Source organism: Eulemur rufifrons, chromosome 24, assembly GCF_041146395.1.
Source record: "Eulemur rufifrons isolate Redbay chromosome 24, OSU_ERuf_1, whole genome shotgun sequence".
Classification (NCBI taxonomy): Eukaryota; Metazoa; Chordata; class Mammalia; order Primates; family Lemuridae; genus Eulemur; species Eulemur rufifrons.
This window is the reverse complement of record NC_091006.1, coordinates 33,558,297-33,581,012: the sequence shown is the minus strand read 5'-3', so window position 1 is coordinate 33,581,012 and position 22,716 is coordinate 33,558,297. Positions and strand designations below refer to the sequence as shown.

General features: G+C 37.7%; 1 protein-coding gene across 1 annotated transcript in view; it reads right to left on the bottom strand.

Annotated features, from left to right (window-relative positions):
• Window positions 1-22,716, bottom strand: part of FRYL (FRY like transcription coactivator) — a 211,089-nt gene that overhangs the window by 110,347 nt on the left and 78,026 nt on the right. The window contains exons 4-6 of the mRNA XM_069458471.1: window positions 7,906-8,105; window positions 3,647-3,700; window positions 695-834 (exon numbers count right to left, since the gene is read on the bottom strand). Coding sequence (XP_069314572.1) covers window positions 695-834; window positions 3,647-3,700; window positions 7,906-8,025 — 314 coding nt within the window. The 5' untranslated portion in view covers window positions 8,026-8,105. The remainder of the gene's footprint in view (window positions 1-694; window positions 835-3,646; window positions 3,701-7,905; window positions 8,106-22,716) is intronic.

Here is a 22,716-nt window from a genome sequence, read left to right as displayed (position 1 = left end):
TAAATTTTATAGATGAAAATATAGTACAAGGTTAACTTTTTCACAAATCTACACTGAAAAATCACAAGTGGCACTTACTAAAGTCCAATATTAAGCCACGGGCAATCACCTGACCACAAGTAGATGTTATATGTCATGCCAGGATGTCTCTGGGAAATTTGGAGGAGGAGAAGACAAATTCTAGGATTTGAGCAGCAAATAGAGCATCACCGTACTAGGATGATACAGGGATTTCCCTGAAACGATGTACATTTATTATGTATCAGTAAGAAATATAAAATTTTTATGAATCAAAAAAAATAATAATAGGGGGTTTTGGCAATCTTCCTGTATCACAACAATCGCTTCCCTTAATAAACCATATAAATAGAACCTTCTTTGAATATTGTCTTAACTTCTTCTGTGACTACTAAAGGTCCCCACTGAACTGCTGAAATGACACTCCTGCAACTCACTTTTGTACACTACCCAGTGACAGGTACTGCAGGGCTGCACCTTGGTTCTAACTGGTACTTTCTTGTTTTGCAGTTTGAGTACGATCGACGCTGGCCCCCTTACTATCACCTCACAACAAAAACAACCAATGGTTACTGCTTCGGGACCCAACAATAACAATCTTCAGTGGATAACATTATCACCACCTCACCGGAAGCCTTTCAATTCCAGGAAAAACAATGGAACACAAACCACTCACCCCTTAGACTTTGTGCTGGATCGAGGCCTGTACTCGTAAGACTCATCCTCAGCTCCGTTCTGGCGCCGGTACCAGTCAAACAGCGTGCGAAGCAAGGAAGGGAGACAGTGCTCTGCTACCGAGCTCATAGAGCTTATCAACTGCAATGCAAGAGACCGCCAGAAGGTAAAGTATCAGATCCAAAGAGCCATACTCCAAACTCTGTTAGCAATCATTCAGAAATGAACAGACACAGTGACGCAGATGCAATAAATGGGAAACAGGCCCCCCTTTGAACACATTTTAATGACCCCTGTGTAATCCTCTCCCTTAACTAACTACTAGACCCTTCGAGTCATTTCACAGAAATGGTGGATTCTCCGCAAGACAGAGGAGCTGAGGTTCTGAAAGACCCTGGGCTGACTTCTGACACCAGACTCACCATCCCCCACGAGCTGCCCTAGTTAGTCACACCGTGACCTGCTCCAAGGCACCAACCTCTCCTTTAAAAGCCCACGATCTCCCTTAGTGCAGCCGGACTTGAGGCAGCTTCTCCTGACAAGGTAAGACATCTACAGTGTTAAAGATTCCTTTCTTCCCTGAAAGGAGGCTTTCAACAATGAGACAATCCTGTTGTCTCAATCACTGGATCTATGTGCAACGAGCAACCAAACCTAGACCAAAACCCCCTAGGGCTTTTCACAACAAATATGTTTTAAAATTAAAATAAGGGTCAGGAGTTTGGCCAAGTAATAAAGTCAGGTTGGCTAAGTTTCACCCACTGTTGACCTTTATGTCTAGACTCAGTGGCTTTCAGTCTTCCTCCTGCCTCCGTGTGCCACGCACGTGTGTAAAAACATGCCCGTCAGTATCACCCGTGATGACATACATGGACACCTCTGGGAGCGCCGCTACCAATAACATCAGAAAACCATACTGACTCCCCGCCCCGGCAACTCCTGTGGGCTTATGGGAACCAACGATTCTCAATCGTCACCACTACATATAGATGAAGAGATGTAGAAACAATGGCGGCTACATTAAGTGAGAACTGTGGGGAAAGCTCCAATTCACTAAGCTATGGCAGCTAAGGGAGAGTTACAATTACTCAACACTTAAGGCTGAGAGTATATAAACGGGCAACATAAAGATACACGTAGTGCGATGAACGACTGTTACTAAATTTTGAAACTACCTGAATTCTAGGAGAACAGCACGGATTCATTTTGTGAATGAACCCAATTTCAATCAGCAGTCCCTACGGTTACTCTTAACATCTTGAGGATCCCAAGAAAAACTTTCTCTCTTCACAAGAATTTCTGTATCTGATTTGACCCATTGGTCATAAAAGTAATATTTCAACGTCAGCATGTAATCAAACATGCTTCACTCTGTTGACTTATTTGAAGAACTACGGGTTACAGGAATATTCAAGGTCTCTTTCAGTTCCATGACTACAGGAAGAGTCAGTTAATGAAGATAAGCTGGTATCTCTGGAAATCAAGCATTTAATTTTCCTCTTATTTCCTTTTCTGCAAGCAACTTCAAAATGTACTTCATTCAGGAAATTGTTAATAGAAAAGAATGAGACAGTTTATTGACTCTGTAGGCTGTTCTCTTTTTCAGTACTTCTAGAGACTTCTTTAATCATCCTTTTATTGTAAAGTGCCATAATTTGACAGGTAAATAGTCTCTAATATGGAAAATTAAGTAAAAATGATATTCTGATTTTATTTAACCATTTTTTAAAAATTCATATTACAATGTACAGTATCACTCAAAGGAAATCCCTTTTTAATACCTAAAGAAGGAAAAATAAAACACCATCTGCTACTGTCAATTTAATACCAAAACAGTTTACACCACACGTAGCTTTATAATATGCGGGGGGGGGGGGGGGGGGGAGCAGCAGCTATGAGGCACAATCATTTATAATTTTTATTAATCATTTACTTAAGATTTCCATTTGTTACTTCACAAATGGAAATTTTCCTTACAATGTTTAATCACGTTTCAATCCTGATTAGACATTGATTAGTAAAGCAGATTCATGATGTGAATAATCTAAATAACTTTTGTAATGGCACAGGATTTGGAAAGTATTGTATAAGGCGATCTTATCACAGTACCATTGTAACAGAGGACGTACCTTCCTATTTATGGCTTCTTTTTAGATCAGTGGCTATTTACTGACCCATGTTGTAAACACAGGTGCCGGAACACTGCCCTTGGTGATTCTGATTCAGCAGAACTGGAGTGGGATCCAGGAACACAGTATTTTGGGAAGTCTCTACCAGGTAATTTTAACCAGTCTTCTTTATGAAATCAATCAGCCTAATATGAACATTAACTTCTATTTCTTAGATACATAATTTTGAGTAAAGTGGGGCAGGAATACTACTAGATGGCAACAAAAAGCTAATAAGAGTCATTGCTTTTTTCAAATAATCAACAAATAATAATAAAATAATTATGATACAATAACACTTTTTCTCATTTAATCTCAGCAAGAGGAAGATTTACCGTTAGAAAAATATCCCACAAGGTTTTAGATGTAGGTATTCTATTTGAATACATACAGGCTCTGAGAGCCCCAACAGAAAAAAAATATTAAAAGGTAAAATATTATTACATAAAAATTGTAGCAGTTGGCACACAAAAGAATGTAACTGAAAACTTTCTAAGAAAAATTTTAAAAGGGTGCACATTAAAGAAAAACAAAGAAACGTAAAAAGTTTTCAAATGCTAAATGAACTGAAATCAGTGAAGTTCACAGCTCCTTCTATTACTTGTTAAAAAAACAAACAAACAAACAAACAAAAAACCTGCCAATTCCAGAATGAATTTAGTATATGAGGATACAGAGGATCACGAAAAAAATAGGGGAATTTCTTCAGACTGGATATATTTGGACCAACTATTATGAAGAACATTTTCTTTCCAGGAAAAAACACTCCCCCAAAATCGACATACCTGGTCAAACTGAAGATCTTCACCCCTCTGAAGAGATCTGGACAATAGCTTCTCCTACAATAAAAATATCAAAAATAAAGTATAAATACAAACTATTAGAAATCTCCTATATGATAAACAGGTTAAAATTGTGAGTCAGTTTTGCTTTTTTTTTTTTTTTTCATTTGTAATTAGGTTGTTTGGAAGAAAGGAGAACCTCTCCTTGGCCCCAGGTCACACAACTAGGATTCGATGTCCTCATCCCCAAGAGTGGCTCTAGAGTCCGAGCTCTCAGCCAGATCCTCTCCACACCAAAGAGAGTGGTGGTGTCATGTGGTCTCCGTCTGTGACAAATTCGGTTCAACAGTTCTTAGATTACAAGCTTAAAACTCAACACGGGACTTATTTAGATTCAAGTTCAACAGTCAACAGCGTGTGGTATTCATTCGTTATTTGTTTTGTTGATCGACTGCTTCATTCGCTCACTAATTCCCTCAAGCGTTTACTGAAAAGCAGCCCAGTGGTGCAGTGATGGCGAGCATGTCCCATGTGGCCAGATGGCCTTGGTCTCACAGCTGGCCTGACACTGTAGGTGAATGACCTTAGGCTGGTGACTTACCCTCTCTGTGCTTCAGGTTTCTCATCTGAAAAAACAGGGTGAACTGTCAAATACTGGTATCAGTAATACGCTAGTTTAAGGAAACACGAGAAGCTTTCCATTTTTCTCTGTACACTATGATAGTTCAAAGAAGTACGGAATTTTCTCGTCCTAGAAACTATTAAAAACAAGCTGGTGTATACTGCCTGGAACCATTGCTTAGGAAAAGCAGTTTCCCCCAAATTTCCCCTTATTATTTAGAAGTATACCCATCGCCAAGTCAATTCTTCTATTAATAATTTGATAATTTCCTAGAGTTGAATGACGATTGATAGTGCTACGGGCAGGGCACCATCTCAGCATTTTATACATTAACTCTTGTCTCCTTACACTTTTTTTTAAGTCTGAAAGTAAACCAACTATTCAGCACACCACATACCAAGTACCTACTCTATGCCCTATACATGCTTTTTATAGTCAGTTTTGTGCCCACTATGAAAATGGGAATTTATTTCGACATTAGAGAACAATTCGAGGATAACACAAATTTCATGACGTCCATGTGGACGTATGCACAAATTCACCCATGAGAAAATATTAGGGTGAACGTAGAAAGCTGCACCCAGCTCAGCTGAGCTCTGCGGGAACACATGGAATGCACACACACACACCCTTGAGTGCCCACCGGGAGCTTCGGTTTAACACATGTCTTGCGAGTTACGCCCACCCGTGCCTGGTGCCACAGCTGCCCACCAGATTTCAGATAAGCCTCTTCCCACCCCTTGACGGTAACTTCACAAGCTGAAACCCTTCAGAAGGCCACTTTCACAAGAAGATCTCAGGTCTTTTTCAAGGTGAAGTTTCATACTTATCTCAGCATTTATGTAGTTCTTAAACATTTCACATACACAAAACCGTACGACCATTTTTGTGAGGTTCCTATCTTTTTTGCGTGTGACTGAGCCCTGTGATTTTTATTGTGGTGTTTTGCATTGCATAGTGACTTTTTAGGAGCACAAATGTGACATCATAGCACAACTGACTGAACTATGTGCCCATGTCCTATACTAAGCATGTTACAGACAGTATTTAATCCTTATAACAATCTTACGAAATAGGTACTATTGTACTTAATTTAGAAACTGAGAAACCTGAGACACAAAGATACTTGTCAGTAGTCATATGGCTAGAAAGTGACACTCAGAATATGGAAGCTATGCCGGCACAGTCCATGAGTTCATTTGTACAATGCAGTCTCTCATACAAAGTTTCATTGCACACCTTTCTGAATTCTTTATCATTCCTAATTTGATAATATGTATGTGATTTAACTGTCATTTTGATTTTACAAAGAGCTTATCTTCAATGTATTTGCCAATATTATTTTTGATGTCATAAAAATGATGCTTTTATTTTTATTGATTCTAACTTTAGCTTTCTTATTAATAAATTCAGTGGATGATTGTTTTCTAATTTGGTGATTTTCTAATTGATCTGCCAAAGACTAAATGAAACTTGTTAAGTTGCCTATTACTATTTTTGTTAATGTATGTTCATTTCCAATAATATTCATCTTATATGTTTAGAATTATATCACTGGTATGTACAACAATCTCATAATATTACACAACAACAAAAAGCTTTTAACTCCATGTTAGTTCAAATTTTTTTTTAAAAGTTCACAACCTAAAATGTAAGGGGAAAAGGATAACTGCTTAGCATATAATAAAATATTATCGTGAGATAAAGCCTAAGATAGTTATACTGTATTATAGATTGTGTGCTTCAACGCACACAAAAAATGTGATTTTCTTTTCCATTTTTTTCTTGCTCCACTTTTAGTGTGTGTGATATTTATATTTCATCCCCAGATTTATAAGAACCAGACACTCTTCCAGCAAAAGCCATTCGCATTTGTGCTTCTAAGGTTTTTTGTAACCTCCTGTCCCGACTGACCATGAGCCATGCGCCGGCCCCCTTGTATCTGACAAGCCCTGCATCTAAGTAACTCTGTAAGACTTTCCTTACAGAACTCGGTCATCTTGGATGGTTGTTATTTACCTAAAAGGGTACAGAATATATTTCCAAATAAATTAAATCACAATAAAAGCATTTGAAGCTATAATGTAAACATTGTGACAATATTAGGTTAAATGCGTTTTCATCACCTAATCTTGAGGCTATGGATTTCCGATCTACCCAGACCTGGACATAAATGAAAACAAAGCAGGCAGAGCTGTGACCTAGATAAGAAGAAATTACGTTGTTATATATAGAAGTGTAAGGGGTAAAATCGGTAAAATGCGATGGGGATTGGGGGGTTTTCCCGATGTATCAGGAGGAGTAAGCAGGGATGACTTCTCTTATTTGTGATGACGGAGTGGCAACATCTATGTTCTGATGGAATCCTCACCACTATTAACAGTATTTTTATAACCTTATTTTAGATTACATTGCAGATGCCTCTGAAATTATCTGTTGAATGAATGAATAAAATACAGTCAGCATCAGACTATTTTAAAAGAACTATTAGAAGCTCTGGCTACAGTAATGACATCATGTTTTATTAGAAGAACAAAAGACACACGACACAACTATGTTTCTTAAGGCTAAATTCAATGTACAACACAAACCTTTACCAAGCACCTTCTCTACTGAGTACACACCACCACCACAGACACAGAGATGAGAGAAACCTGGTTTCTGCTATCCAGTAACTCACATCAGAGGAGATAAACATGTAAGCCATTAACTATAATACGACATAATCATAATCTTAGAGTATATACCTATTTTTATGGTAGAACAAAGAGTCACCGAGCTTGGGGGAGGATCGCTATGTTAGAGGGAACATATGGGAAGTCTGGAAGGATCAGTAGAGTTTTAAAAAACAGGAGTTAAAAGCATTTTAGATTGAGAGAAAAATAAGATCACCCACAGCAGGTCAGAAAAACATATAGAGGATATGTCAAGCATCATAACATACGTCAAGATAGGAGAATAAGAAGATACTATACAAACTAACAAGGCAATGAGGAGCCTGGAATGAACTGTCAACAGCTTGGATTTATTCCATAGCAATGAAAAGCAAGCAAGATTTTTTAAAGCAGAAAGGTGATAATATTTGTGTTTTGGATGAAGGAAAGGTTTTCCAACTACATACAATAGCTAAAAAGTCTATCTTCAATCTCTTCTCCCTCTTATTGTTCAACCACTGTATTATCTACCTTAACAGCATTTACAGCTCTTCAGAAACTGAGCCAAAAACATTTGTTTTCGGTTTCTCTCCTTCCTCCTCCCTGCCATCGGCTCTACTCGCATAGAGCTCCGCACATTCTGCAAGTGTGCCTCACGAAACCCAAGTGTGAAAATACGTTCACTTGTTTATTGTAAGTATGGTTATGGCCTTAGCGTTAACTCATGGTATCTTCTAAAATTTCCTTTATTTTCCGTTATGTTTTATCTGTCTCCACAAATGCCACTGGTGAAACCCATTTTTGTTCATTTGTGCCTGCAGTAACTTATCAAAGTGGATTCTAAAGTCACTGCAGCTTTCTACATCACCACTCTCCCTTAATATTTTTTTTCCAAGTGTAGTATTTCCTTTGGAAAATCTGTACTGTAACGATTAATATACACAAGTCAAGGAAACATTTCAGATTTATAAGTCAGCTCTACTCACCAAGGGTTCAGCCATTACAACTTCAATTTTCTTTTCAGCTTGAATAGCAAATTCTGCAAAGAGGCTCTTGATGACATATTCACCAGGCTTGACATCTGGGTCAATCGTAATGTTGGACATGATGGTATTCTTCTTTCCCCAAGTGGAATGAAAGTTGGAAGAAGCACAATACTTATTCACTTTGCTGACTGGTGCTGAAGCTAAAAGAAACAAAAGAACCCTACTTTAGCAATCAACTCAAAGAGGCCTCCCAAAACCACCTTCACTGGCATGCATCCTGTCTGTCCCTAACCCCATCCAGACCTCCCAATCTCCATTTCTGCCTATTTCACTCGCCACCTCCTAACACACTGCCTAACACATCTACAATTCAGTTATACATTATGGTTATTATGTCCTGTTTCTCTCTCCATCCTACTAATGCGAATTCCATAAGAACTGGGACTCTCTTTTGTCTTCTTTGCATGTACTAGGTGCACAATAAATATTTATTGAATGAACAGACCTTAATCAGACAGTCAAATGCAATGAAAGAAATAAGACAGATGTGAATAAAGGAAACAGGAATGGGATTAGAGGACTGAAAGGCAATACCACTTTGGAAAACATGCTCGGGGAATGGCCTCGCTGGAAGAAACTGCACTTGAACTTGGGCCTAAATGATGGAAAAGGGGCAGCAAGGCAAAGCACCAGGAACAGAAAGCACAAGACTGAACGTGCATGTTTGAGAAACAAAAAGCCCAGTGTGGCTGGAGCTCAAGGGAGGAAGCAGGGGTGAAGGGCCACGTGAGATGAGGTCAGGGTCATTAGTCAAGGAGCAAATCGCAGAAGACCTTTTAGGACCTCAGCTTATGTCACCGCCTGTGGCCCAGAATATCCACGGAGACTCTGCAGTTTGCACCTCACCCTGACTGATCTCCAGACATCACCCCTTCCACCTGCTGCCCTGTACGTAACCCCTTCCTTGAAAGAGGAAGCAGAACCCAAGTATTCAAACACTAAATTTCTGTGTCCATAATTACAGGACAATAAGTTTGTTCTAAATATATAAATTCAAAACTTATTTTAAGGACTTGTTCTGTCAAATTAAAAAAAAAAACAAAAAAACTACCCTACCAAACAGTAGGTCAAGACACATAAATTTGAAAGATAAGCTAAAGAATACTACAAACTGGTAATATTATATCTAAAATATCTTTGTGTCATACCAAGTTAAAATACATTATGTATTCTATTCTAGGACTAAAATTGTATACTAAAAACAATTCAAAACAAAAATTCACAGTCCTTTGGACACAGGGCACATTATCTTACACAATGACCTGTTTGTTTACTGTTTCCTGACCCAACATTGTGTGTTATTAAAGGAGGAAATCTGCCAACAAATGTCACTGTGGAAAAAGGAGGAGATCTAAAATTTTTCTTAAAAATTATTTTGGATCATTAAGGACTAAAATTTACCTTAAGGTAGTGGATACAAACTATATCTTTTCCTTTGATTTAAATTCGCAAGATTATAACAGAAAGTTCCCCTGGCTTTAACTTCACACTACATGTCACTAAACAAGAACCCTTAAAACAGACCTAGGTACTTAAATTCTAAATTTTGATGAGGTAAAAACTTCTTAAATGATATCTTAACCTTTAAACATTCTTTTTAAAAAGAAAAAATTTTAGTTAAAATGACCTCTCAAATAACTTGCCTTTACTTTTAAGTCTTCTACTCCCTTAAAAATTAAGCATAATCAAATATTCTAAGGTATCATAATTACGTATGTTTAAAAATTTGCCAATAAAGCCAAATTTTTAGGAAAGCCTTCAAGTTATCATCCAAGGTAGTAACATTTTAAGTTTGAAAACTGAAACCTCATCTCCATAATATGGGATTAGCAAAGTAAATTATTTTTATAATCTAATAAGCAGAATGCTACACAGACATTTGAAATGACATTATCAAGAAATACCAAATGGCAAGGGAAAATGTTCAAAATATAGTGTTAAATGCAAGAAGAATCATAAGATTATATATATATATATATACACACATATAACTGAAATAGAAGGCAGGAAAAATTATGTATGGTGTATAATAAATACAGAGTTAATCACTGTTATTTCCATGCACAAAGCTCTAATGAAATTGATTAGATAAAGACCCATGATCTCAAATTGAAAACAGGACAAAGGACATGAACAAATTACAAAAGATAAAATAGAAGAGGCCAATAAACATGAAAATAATATTTAACCTCAATAATATTCCAAAAACAAAAATTAGATAACATTTTTCATTTATCAAAGTTGTTCCCGCCAACTCTGTATTTCATCACAATGTTTAGCCTGGGTAAAAGATGTATGAATTTTTCTCATTTCTGCTAATAGGAGAGAGACAAGGATGATCACTCCAAGTAGGGGAAAAAGAAGGCTAGTTTCCACATTACTAGATTCACTTCATGTTACTAGAATTAAATATTTTATATTGCCAAGTAGTAATATTTCTCTATATGCTATTACAAAATTTTGAAAAATTTACATAAGCTTATGAGAGAATAAACACATACTGTTAGAGTGTAATTCCTAAGAACACAATTCAGGCTTGAATTAGAAATGGGAAAAATCCAATGTGATATTAAACATTCATGGAATATAAATCTACTAAACTCTAAGATAGTGAGAAGAATAAAGCCAAACCTAAATAATTAAAATTTGGGAATCTAAAAGCTGGCATGCCTATTCCTTCTCTTAAAGTGCAAATAAAAAATAAATATCAGTACTTTCAGATGGCTTATTCTCTCTATAGCACTGTACTTAGTATATTTAATAAAACAATTATCATTTTCTTCATGCTAATAAGACTCCTATATTCTTATAAAATAAATTTAAATTCAGTCAAAAAGAAGAGACAAGTGGGAAGAGACATACCGTATAACCCTTAAAGTGATATGTGTTTGGGTTCATTACTTTATAGCAGTAGTTGTCAGTTTTTTCTGCCTCCACTATGCTCCTATGCACAACATTCCAAATAGTACCATCCCTCAAAATAACAGTGGTTCTCAACAGTTGAGGTATTTTGGAATCCCTACAGGTAGATATATGTAGTCTAAAATGACCCTGAGGCTGGGTATGGTGGCTCACGCCTACAATTCCAGTACTTTAGGAGGACGAGGTGGGAGACCGAGAGTTTCAGACCATCCTGGGCAATATAGCAAGACCCCATCTCTTAAAAAAAAATTAGTTGGGCATGGTGGCACCTGTAGTCCCAGCTACTTGGGAGGCTGAGGTGGGAGAATTGCTAGAACTCAGGAGTTGAAGGTTGTGGTGAGCTGTGATCACTCCACTGCACTCCAGCCTGCGCAACAGAGTAAGACTCTGTCTCTAAAAATTAAATTAAATTAAAAATAAAAATTGGCCAGGCACGGTGGCTCATGCCTGTAATCCTAACACTCTGGGAGGCCGAGGCGGGTCGATTTCTTGAGGTCAGGAGTTCGAGACCAGCCTGAGCAAGAGTGAGACCCCGTCTCTACTAAAAATAGAAAGAAATTATCTGGCCAACTAAAAATATATAGAAAAAATTAGCCGGGCATGGTGGCGCATGCCTGTAGTCCCAGCTACTTAGGAGGCTGAGGCAGGAGGATCTCTTGAGCCCAGGAGTTTGAGGTTGCTGTGAGCTAGGCTGACGCCACGGCACTCACTCTAGCCCGGGCAACAGAGCGAGACTCTGTCTCAAAAAAATAAAATAAATACAAATTAAAATTAAAACATAAAATGACCTTGATGAAGTCTGTGAAAGCTGACTCTAGCTCACTCACCTCTAAAAAGAGGTCTTTAAGGATAAAAATTGCTACTTTATAGTCACAATTTTATACATCTACATGCATATCATGTATATATTTGTGTACAGATTTATATATATGACACATAAATTGGTACATACTATAGAATTGCTTATTAATTATAATAATTACTTATACACTGTATTGACTAACAATAAAAATTTTGATGACCACCTATGAAAGAAAAGGTATAAGGTAAATAGCTTTGAAACAAGAACAAAAGTCAAAAATATCATTGACTTTAAAAAGCAAATGCAAAATTTTTAGTTTAAAAGGCAAGCCTATCCCCAGCAAGTTATTTTGTGGATATCAACAAACTGACTGTAAAGCTTATATGGAAAGGCAAATGACTCAGAATAGCCAACACAATACTGAAGGAGAAGATCAAGGTCAGAGGACTGACACTACCTGATTTCAAGACACCCATCAAGACAGTATGGTATTGGTGAAAGGACAAATAAATCAGTAGAAAAGAATAATGAGACCAGAAATAGACCCACACAAATATACTCAACTGATCTTCAACAAGAGAGTAAAGTAAATTCAAGGAAAAAAAGAAGATTTTTCAACAAATGGTGTTAGAACAACTAGATATCCTTATGTTAAAAAAAGAAACCTAGACATAGAACTTACTCCTTTCACACAAATTTACTGAAAATGGATCAGAGATCAAAATGTAAAATGCAAAACTATAAAACTCCTAGAAGATAGGAGAAAATCTAGATGATCTTGGGTTTGGTGGTGATTTTGGATAAAAAGTCATCATCAAGATCCATGAAAGAAAAAATTTATAAGTTGGACTTTATTAAAATAAAACCTTCCACTCTCCAAAAGACACTATTATGAGAATGAAAAGATAAGCCACAGACTGGGAGAAAAATCTTTGGAAATATATAGTTGATAAAGGACTGGTATCCAAAATACATAAAGAACACTTAAATTCAACAATAAGGAAAAAAAACAACACATTTTAAACATGAGCACCAGATACGAACAGACACCTCACCAAAGAAGACATAGCAAATAAGTATACGAAAACATGCTCAACCTCATGTCTCCAGGGAATTGCAAATTAAAACAACATTGACATACTATTATATAGCTATTAGAATGGCTAATGCCGAAAACACTGACAATACCAAATGTCAGTGAGGATATGGAGCAACAGGAACTCTCATTCATTGCTGACGGGAATGCAAAAAGGAACAGCCACTTTAAAAAACAGTTTGGTGGCTTTTTGCAAAACTAAACATACTCTTACCATGCGATCCAGCAAGCATGTGCCTTGCTATTTACCCAAGGGTGCTGAAAACTTATGTCCACACAAAAACCCGCACACACATGGATGTTTATGGAAGCTTTATTCATAATTGGTAAAACTAGAAGCAACAAAAATGTCATTCCATGGGTGAATGGATAAATAAACTGTGATATATCCAGACAATGGAGTATTATTCAGTGCTAAAAAGAAATGAGCTATTAAGCTCTGAAAAGTCATGAAGGAAATCTAAATGCATATTACTAAGAGATAGAAGCCAATTTGAAAAGGCTGCACACTGTGTGATTCCAATTAAATGACATTCTAGAAAAGACAAAACTATAGAGACAATAGAAAGATCAGTGGTTGCCAGGGCTTTGGGGAAGGAAGGGATGGACAGGAGGAACACAGAGGATGTTTAGGGCAATGAAGCTCCTCTGTATGGTACTACAAGATGGATACATGTCATTATACAACTGTCAAAACCTACAGAATGTGCAGCAGAAACAGTGAACCCTAATGTAAACTATGGAATTTAGTTAATAACAATGTAGCAGTGTGATTTCATCAATGGTAACAAACATACTAATAATAAGGGAAATGGGGACGGGGAATAAAGCAACGCTCTGTACTTTCTACTCAATTTACCTGAAATTACTCTAAAAAATAAAGTCTATCAATTTAAAAAGGAAAGAAAAGAATAACAAGCTTATCCTATCCCTGTTGGCCAGAACCAAAAGTGCCTGGGAAGAGTCAAAATAAACAACAGCTCAAGCTAAAGGTTAAAACAATAATGTCCTTGGATCAAGCTCAAAGACAGGAAACAGTTTATAAGGTAATTAAAAATGTCAAAAACACACATCAGCTTATATGGTAGGCACATTAAAAGTAGAAATAAAGAAAGTAAAATGGGTACAAAGGAATAACAGCAAACTTTAACTTCTGGTGGGGCCAGCTGAATTGGTAATGCCTTTCAACTAACCTTATCCAGGGGAAAACTATACATTTGAAAGCAACTATGTGTGAAGATGAAAAAAGAAAATATAAGTAAATGTAATGTATGCATTCTGCGTGTTGAGAGGCATAATCTGAAAGCACCACTGATGACTGCAGTGTACAAATGCAGTTTATCAAGAGCAGAGAATGGGTCGTAAGGCAAGGTATACGTCAAAATTCTTTCCCGTTAGTGAAAAATGTACCAAAATACTGTTTATTTCTGATGGAAATGAAACACTATTTAATATACAAAATACCTTAATAAAGTATTATCTCTTTTTATTCTAACAAACCTGTTCTTATTTCAACCGATATGCTGGTAAACGGCTCTCAAAAAAAAAAAAAAAAAAAAAAGTCCCAATTTGTGGCATCTGCCAATATCCCTGGTACTATGGCTGATTTTAAGCCACCAATGGTTTAACAATCGGCTGGTAGGAATTAGATACAAAATATCACTCCTAGTTATGACGAAGAAATTGACTCCAAATTACAATCACTTGTCACATGGGCATGGTAGTGCTGGAGAGTGAACTTGGGTCCTGGTTTCCAACAACTTCCACAGTAGTGACTATTTCTGATTTCTTCCAGAATTACCAACTTCTGATATACCTATTTCCCTTTAAAGGTCTAGATTCTTAACATGCTATTTGCTTAGAATAACCATTTCCTAAATCAAGTATATTGGTAGCATCTACTTTTTTTTTTTTTTTTTTTTTTCCCTGAGATAGAGTCTTGCTCTGTCACCTGGGCTAGAGTGCCGTGGCGTCAGCCTAGCTCACAGCAACCTCAAACTCCAGGGCTCAAGTGATCCTCTTGCCTCAGCCTCCCGAATAGCTGGGACTACAGGTTCATGCCACCATGCCCAGCCAATATTTTCTATTTTTAGTAGAGACAGGGTCTCACTGTTGCTCAGGCTGGTCTCGAACTGCTGACCTCAAGCAATCCTCCCACCTCAGCCTCCCAGAGTGCTGGGATTACAGGTGTGAACCACCGCCTGGCCCAGTTGCATCTTCTAATTCATTTGTATAAAAGAGGCAAAAAAAAAAAAAAAAAAAAGGCTCCCCCACTTTGATTAGACACTTACTGTATTTTCTTTTAACTTTTTTAAGTTAGTTTTATTTTCCCATTTAATTCTGTCATCCAACTGGAATTTATTTGGGCTACTGATACCAAGTAAAGATCTTGTTTTATTTTTTTCCCTAATATTTAATCAATTCTCCTGGGTTCATTTACTGAAATTCTGTCACTGATTTTATTCACTACCATAAACTAAATCCATATTCAAACATGCTCTCTAGCTTTCTATTTTGCTAATTAACAATCTATTTTTGTGTCAGTACCATACTATTATTATACCTTTACAATAGGTTTTATCACTTGTTGATGCAAATATTCCTGTTCATATACAATCTTCAAGCTATTGTTACTTACTATACTTCCAAGTTTATGCATGCCTTCACAGATTTATTTGAGAAAATATGACATCTTTAAGACTCCTTGTCTAAGGTGGGGCGTGGCGGCTCACCTCTGTAATCCTAGACCTCGGGGAGGCCGAGGCGGGAGGATAGCTTGAGCTCAGGAGTTTGAGACCAGCCTGAGCAAGAGCAAGACCCCATCTCTACTAAAAATAAAAAAAAAAAATGAGCCAGGCAATATGGCACGTGCCTGTAGCCCCAGCTACTTGGGAAGCTAAGGCAGGAATTGCTGAGGCAGGAATCAAGGATTGCTTGAGCCCAGGAGTTTGAGGTTGCAGTGAACTATAATGACGCCACTGCACTCTACCCAGGGCGAGAGAGAGAAAAAAGAAAAAAGAAAAAAAAAAAAAAAGACTCCTTGTCTAGTACCTGACATACCCTCCACTAACTCATCTTCTTTTGCATACACAGAAACATGCATCTTTCCTTCGCAGGAGATCTATCTATTCTCATTTATTCTATTCTTAAATACTTGCTTTCTATTTTGTGGGAATGAAATCATTTTTCCTCACTATTCAGTCCAACGTTTTTGCTTCTTGTTCAATTTCAATGGACAGAAAAATTAAGACTTTCGCTTGTTCTTTAGACAGCTGTTCCTCAAATGTTTATTTATCCTAAACTAAACTTTCCCATTGAAAACAGTTTCTAAACATAGAAGTCCTATGACATCTTTGGCACACATCCAGTGGTTTTTACTTGAAGTCTACTACACAAATATCACTTATTATAAAGCGCAGGAAAAAATGACCTATCATCTAAATATTCCATTATTCACTCAGCTAGAGTTTCCTGGGGTTATTTTCTTGTACTCTTTTGGTAACCTTCAGAAGCTCAGTTAAGAAACTATTGTAAAAGCCTAGAGATAAAGTGGTATTTTTTAAAATGTGCACGGACCAGGCAGTCAGAAAACAAGGGCCCTAGACTTGACTTGGCTACTTATTATCATTATAATCTTGGTCAAATTATTTAACATCTTTTGCTTCTCTTGTAGCAAATGAACAAGTTGAATTGTATCTCAACCATGAGTATGTATCAGAAGCAACAAGAACATTGTTTTCATTTTTGTTCTCCACTCCTCCCCCCATAAAAATATTCACTGCCAGTGAAAAGGCTATTGTGGCAGACTTTGCTTCTCCAGCTGGATATGGGCCTGCGGATCGGCAGAGGGTGACCTTCAAGTGAGAATCTGGACACCAGGATCCTGCAGGACCTCGTCCAGCAAACATAACTGGACCCCAGGAGAGGCTGACACCTGCGTATCTAGATGTGTAGCCACTTTCTCTGACTCCTAAGACACCGAACACAAACTACACAGTGGGCTGGGTCCTCTGCACCTCTGAGGCTGAGAGGATGGGCGAACACAAGGAGCAGAGGGGCTTCCTCCTACTATCTTAACAGGATGCTAAAGTGAGGCTCAAAGAGGCAGACGCTGTTTTCCCTCCCATTGCTCTTGGGGTTACTCCTTAAAATACTGCAGCAGTCTGCCCCACACTCAATTAGCAGACAAAGAAACATAACTGCACTCCTAATGGTATCCAGCATCCAGGGATGAAGAAAGCAAATATTTAACAAACACTAGGAGCAAATACTATAGATGTTAAAACACCAAACCTGTTTCAATTAAAAACAGAAACTAAACAAAGACGCCGATTCTTGCATTGTTATTCAACACCATCCTGGAGGTCATGGGAAAATATAAGTAAATGCATAATGTAAGAAAATCAAATCGCTGTTATAAATATTTTAAAAGAAGACATGAAACGTCTACATTAAGTAGCAGTAATCACCTGGAAATGAAAATGAATAAAAAATCTTACATTCACAAATATAAAAAAGGGGAGGATAAATTTAATAAGAAAAGCATAGGACTTACGGAAGAAACTACAAGAACTTCTTAAAGGACATAAAAGAAGATCTGAACACAGGAAAAGACATATTCATAGATGGGAGGATTTATTATCATAAGTGTCAATTCTCATAAAATTACTATATTAATTAGCATAACTCCAATTAAAATTCCAATGCCATCTTTTGTCTAGGTTGTACTGGATAAAACCATATTGGAATATACATGGAAGAATGAACACTCAAGAAAAGCCAAACAAAATATTTTTAAAAACTACAAAGAATATTTTCTAAATCAGATGACAATATAACCATAATCAAAACATAATATCAAAATACAATATTAAATTACTATCAGAACATAACAATAATCAACTCACTAGACATAAATATAGATAAATCAGATTAATGTAAAAGAAAAAAGAAACTCCTCATCTCAAAATAAGAATTCTGCCTTTCTCTTTTGATGCCTTTAAGAAAAAAAAAAAAAAAAAAAGAATTCAACATGAGCAAAATTAGAAGTGAAAGGATGATCTATTTAGTAATAACATTGAAACATCTGGTTATTCATCTGGAGAAAAATAAATATGCTATATTCAAAAACCAAAGATCTAAAGGATGTGAAGTTAAAAATTCATTTTTCAAAATCTTAGAAGAAATTAGGAGTCTTTATGTATATAATCCAGGGGAGAAGAGACCTGGAAGCAAGATAGAAAACCCAAAATTATTAAAAAAAGAAGAAGAAGAAGAAGAAGAAGAGGAGGAGGAGGAGGAGGAGGAGGAGGAGGAGGAGGAGGAGGAGGAGGAGGAAGATGAATGCATTTAACCAAATCAAAGTATAAAATATTTAGGGTGAATGATACCATAAACAGGAAAGGGCAAAGTTGGAAAAATATTATTCTAATGTAGACGACAGAAAATATAAAGCATTCAAAGAGCTCTTGCAAAGTAACAAGCAAAAGACAACACAATACAAAAAACTTGGCAAAAGATACAAATAGGCAATGCATATAAGAACAAATCTAAAAAGCCAACAAACATACGAAAAAAATGTTCCCACTTAGTAGTACCCACAAAATACAAGTTAAATTAGCAACGAGCTTTCATTTTATGTATATACATCAGACTGGCAAATATTAAAAAGAACACTTGTGTCTACTGCAGGCAAGGTACAGGAAAAGGGAACGCTGTACACATTGCTCATAGCAACGTAATGCCCACCTAAGTACAGCCCAGTGGAGAAGGTGTTCTGAACAAAAGGGTAAGGATTCTGGCCCCTGGAGCAAGGCATAAATTTCTTTCATCTTCGGCCTCTCTGTGCAACCTTCTGATTATAAATTACTTCCGTACAAGCCTATCCCACAGAGAGAGCAAAGGATGGTCTGCCAGCTCTAGCATTAACATCCACTTGGCAAATTTCTCACTGTAGATTAGTAAATTGGCAAATTTATCAAAACTTGACCGTCATACTGTTTATTATGATTTCACCCCCTGAAAAAGAGTTCATATCCACTCTCAGCACTCTGACACAGCCAAGCGGTCTGACTGGATCCTGAATTTTGCTGGCCATCCCTGGCAATACCTTGAATCAGAATCAAAATCGCTGGAGTAGGGCCCAGGCAGCTGTATGTTTCTGAAAGCTCCCCAAGGAGATTCTAATGTGCAGCCAGGGTTGTGAACTTCACCGTTCTTCTAAAGTGGGCACCTGGCCCTACACAATGTTATTTAATGTCATTTAAAATTAACTTTGATCATTAAAAATTTTCAAAAGCACCATAAATAAGGAAACCTTTCTAGAATACAACAAATAATATCCATCAAGCAGTTCGGAGAAATTTAAATAAATGCATGTTAGGGCGCGAGCAAAGTGAAGAATCGATGAAACAGTTCAAAAATCTAATTTTAAGAATCCAAATGTGATTCTCCCAGTTCATATTAGAGATCCCCACAAATTGTTTCATCTCTCAGGGTTTCAGTTACTTCACACGCTGTCCATGCCTCAGACCATATCACCTTGGTGCCATATCAATTCTCTGCTTTTTCATTATCTGTGATTTCAAAGGGTGAGATCTCAATGATTAAGCTTTAGAACCATTATTAGTTCCTCCCTGCACTTTACAGCCTCTATCTAGTCTAGTCATCAAATCCCATCACAACTTTAAGCCTTCTTTTTTCCGCCTGGTTAAATTTTAAGTTCAGAACCAAATAATGTTCTATGTAGACTCCTGAAAAATCGTCCTTCACACTTCTCCCTCGCTTTTAGCAGAGGAAATAACTTCACATGGCATCTGCTCTGATTTCGGTATTTGACCCTCTAAACCTCATATGGAAATTTGACCCCAGTGTGGGAGGTGGGGCCTAATGGGAGGTGTTTGGGTCATGGGGGTGGGTCCCCCATGAATGGCTTGGGGCTGTCCTGGCTGTTGAATGAGTTCTTGCTCCATTAGCTCCCACTGAGAGCTGGTTGTTAAAAAGAACCTGACTCGTCCCTCTCTCTCTACCTGGTCTGCACACAAAGGCTCCCCTTCACCTTCCACCAAGACTGGAAGCTTCCTGAGGCCCTCGTCAAAAGCAGATATTGGCACCACGCTTCTCATACAGCCTACAGAACTGTGAGCCAGATAAACCTCTTTTTGTTTTAAATTACCCAGCCTCAGGTACTCCTTCATAGCAACACTGACGAACTCTGACAGCAGCCAAAGGGACTACTCTCTATTCCAAGCACAGCAGGCCCTATGCATTCAACCGTGGCAATACAATGCCTTTGCACTCTGCACAAAAACACACCACCAACCTTATCTTCAATAATATTGCCAAGGCCATTTTATTAGAATCAACTTTTTCTTTTCTTCCATAGCATCCCTATAATAAAAATGACTCATTTATCCCATTCCAAGATACACCAGAGGCAAGAAAAAAACAATGACTCATCTATACATTGTTCCAAAATACTACGTGAAGATTATTTTAAACAAAAAAGTTTCCACTTAATGTACCTCATATAAGTCTGTTTATTATGTTACATTGTTACTATACTACATGCTAATGGATATTAGTTCATTCTTCATTTTTTATGAATGCCTTAACTACTTTCTGTATCATGTGTCAATAACAGAACTGAAAGTACAGCCTGTAAAACAATTCATATGATTTCTACTATGAATTATGATCACATTTCCAATTCATTGCCTTCTGGGAGGAACAAGTCTAACAATTAGAATTGGACTTTTACATGCTTCGCCATTCAAATGGATTTCTCTTTAATTCTCTTTTTGGGGAAAAAAAAAAGCACCTTAAAACTTTACTCATTTTAGCAAAATTTTAAAAATTGGGAAATAGCATGCTTAATGAAAACCAACTACTAGATCTAAAATAAAACTCAGAAATTCCACCAGACAGGCGCTGTCCTGTGGCATCGCACGCAACGGACAGGGAGGAAGAATCACCAAGAGGGCGTGGCCCTCCGCGCCCTGCAGAAGGCCAGCAAACTGGTGCCGAAACTCTTATCAACGCAGTAAGGAGACTGCAAACATATTAATAGTCTCTTCCAGAAAAGAGGCCTAAGCGTTTGGGCCTGTAGTGGAACAGGCCAGAACCCCATGATTTGGGACCTAGACACAGTCAATGTCTAAAACAGGCAGGATACCTATCAGGGGTCATATTTAAAATATTAAGCAGTCAGTACAGAGAGGGGGTCAGCAGAGCTGGCGGGTGTAAATACGAGCACAGACAGGAAGGTGCTTAACGGCTGAATATCGACACTGCTGGAGGTCATAAGAAATCTAGTAACAGAGGCAGAATATGGTATCTAGAGAATATGGTAACAGGTAAAAAGCACCAGGGAGGTCCAGCAAAGACCGACAGATCTTATCCTGGCGAACAGGTGTTTGATGCAAAGTCTAAGAACAGGAAAACGTGGACATGCAGCTAGGAAGGTGGGTTTAATCCATAAAAAGGTATGTCAGCAAAACCTCATTCTCTTCAAGGTATTTTTATGTTTTTCTGAAAAGAACATCATTTTCTTAAAAAGTAGGGTCTCATATTTGGAGGAAACAGAATATCAAAGAGTTTGACAAGGCAAGGCTCAGGAGGGAAGAAATACCAATATTAGAGACAGAGGATGGGTATAGAAGAACAAAGACCAAAATTTGTAGTGAGGTTGGGCAGGTGCCAAATCACCTGGATGAGTGAACTAGGGCTCTCCTGAACCCCATCTTAGCATAGCACAGGACCTGATACAAGAGTCTGCACACTGCTACAATAGCAGGTACAAACAGACAAAGGTCATGACATTGAGGTTAATGAAACAGAGGTTTGAAACTCAACACAGACGTTCCACTGGCCTATTTGCATGCTCTTACTCACCTGCAAATATTGTGACTACCCGTGTTAGATTTTTCTGATTTTGAATCTCATGATCAAACTACGTATCTTTATTCTAATATTTATCAACGAAAAGTTTTAAGGCAAATCATGACACCAAATACTTAATGAGTTAGATAATCAGCTGAACTCACAACACAGAATGCTTAGTCCTGAAGATGAAATGCCTCCTTTGTAAACCTAGCTCAAGAATTTGGAACTTAAAAAAAGGGGGGATAAAGCAGGCCCATGACTCTTAAATTCAACAACATCGAGAGCTGGGACTCCAACGTCAGGGACCATCACAAAGAGTTCACTTAACAGCACGGGGCTGGCTTACTGGTCTAGGATCCATTTCCCAAGCAGACAGATTTCTCTCAGGGATGAGAGAGTATTTTGGCAATAAGCAGTAAGTGACTCTTTTCCACCATGATCAACATTAACCGTCAACAGATACATCTCTGAAACTGATGTCAATGAAGAGAATGTGAATAACCCCACAAAATTCATTTTTACAAAAACCTAGTTAAAAATCTGCATTAACTCCTATAGCTAATCCAAATCTTAAATATTTCCCATACCCATGATTAAATGAGCTAATATTTTGTAAAGCACTTCAGAGAGTACCTACCCACGTAGTCGGTATTATACACTCACTTGCTATTAATAAATAACATTTCTTCATTTGTTTGACCTTCATTTCACATCTGCTCCACTGCAATAGCATCCTAACTCACCTCCTGCCCCCATTCCATGAAAGACAGAGATTTGACGAAATCACCCCAACCATTGTCACAAAGTCCATTGATGGCTCCCCATTTATTTTAGAATAAGGACCAAAATCCATAACAAGGTTCTCAAGACCGTGCGCGGCTGAGCCCCTCCCTGCCTACCCTTCCAGCCTCATGCCCTTTGCTCTCTCCACAGGGCTCTGCCCCAGCCAGACTGGCCATTCCCTGCAGCCTCTAGCACTTGATGGTCCCTCTGCCCACCCTCCACCCTTGTCCCAAACTTGAAACTATTGCTTCCTTTAGATTTTGCT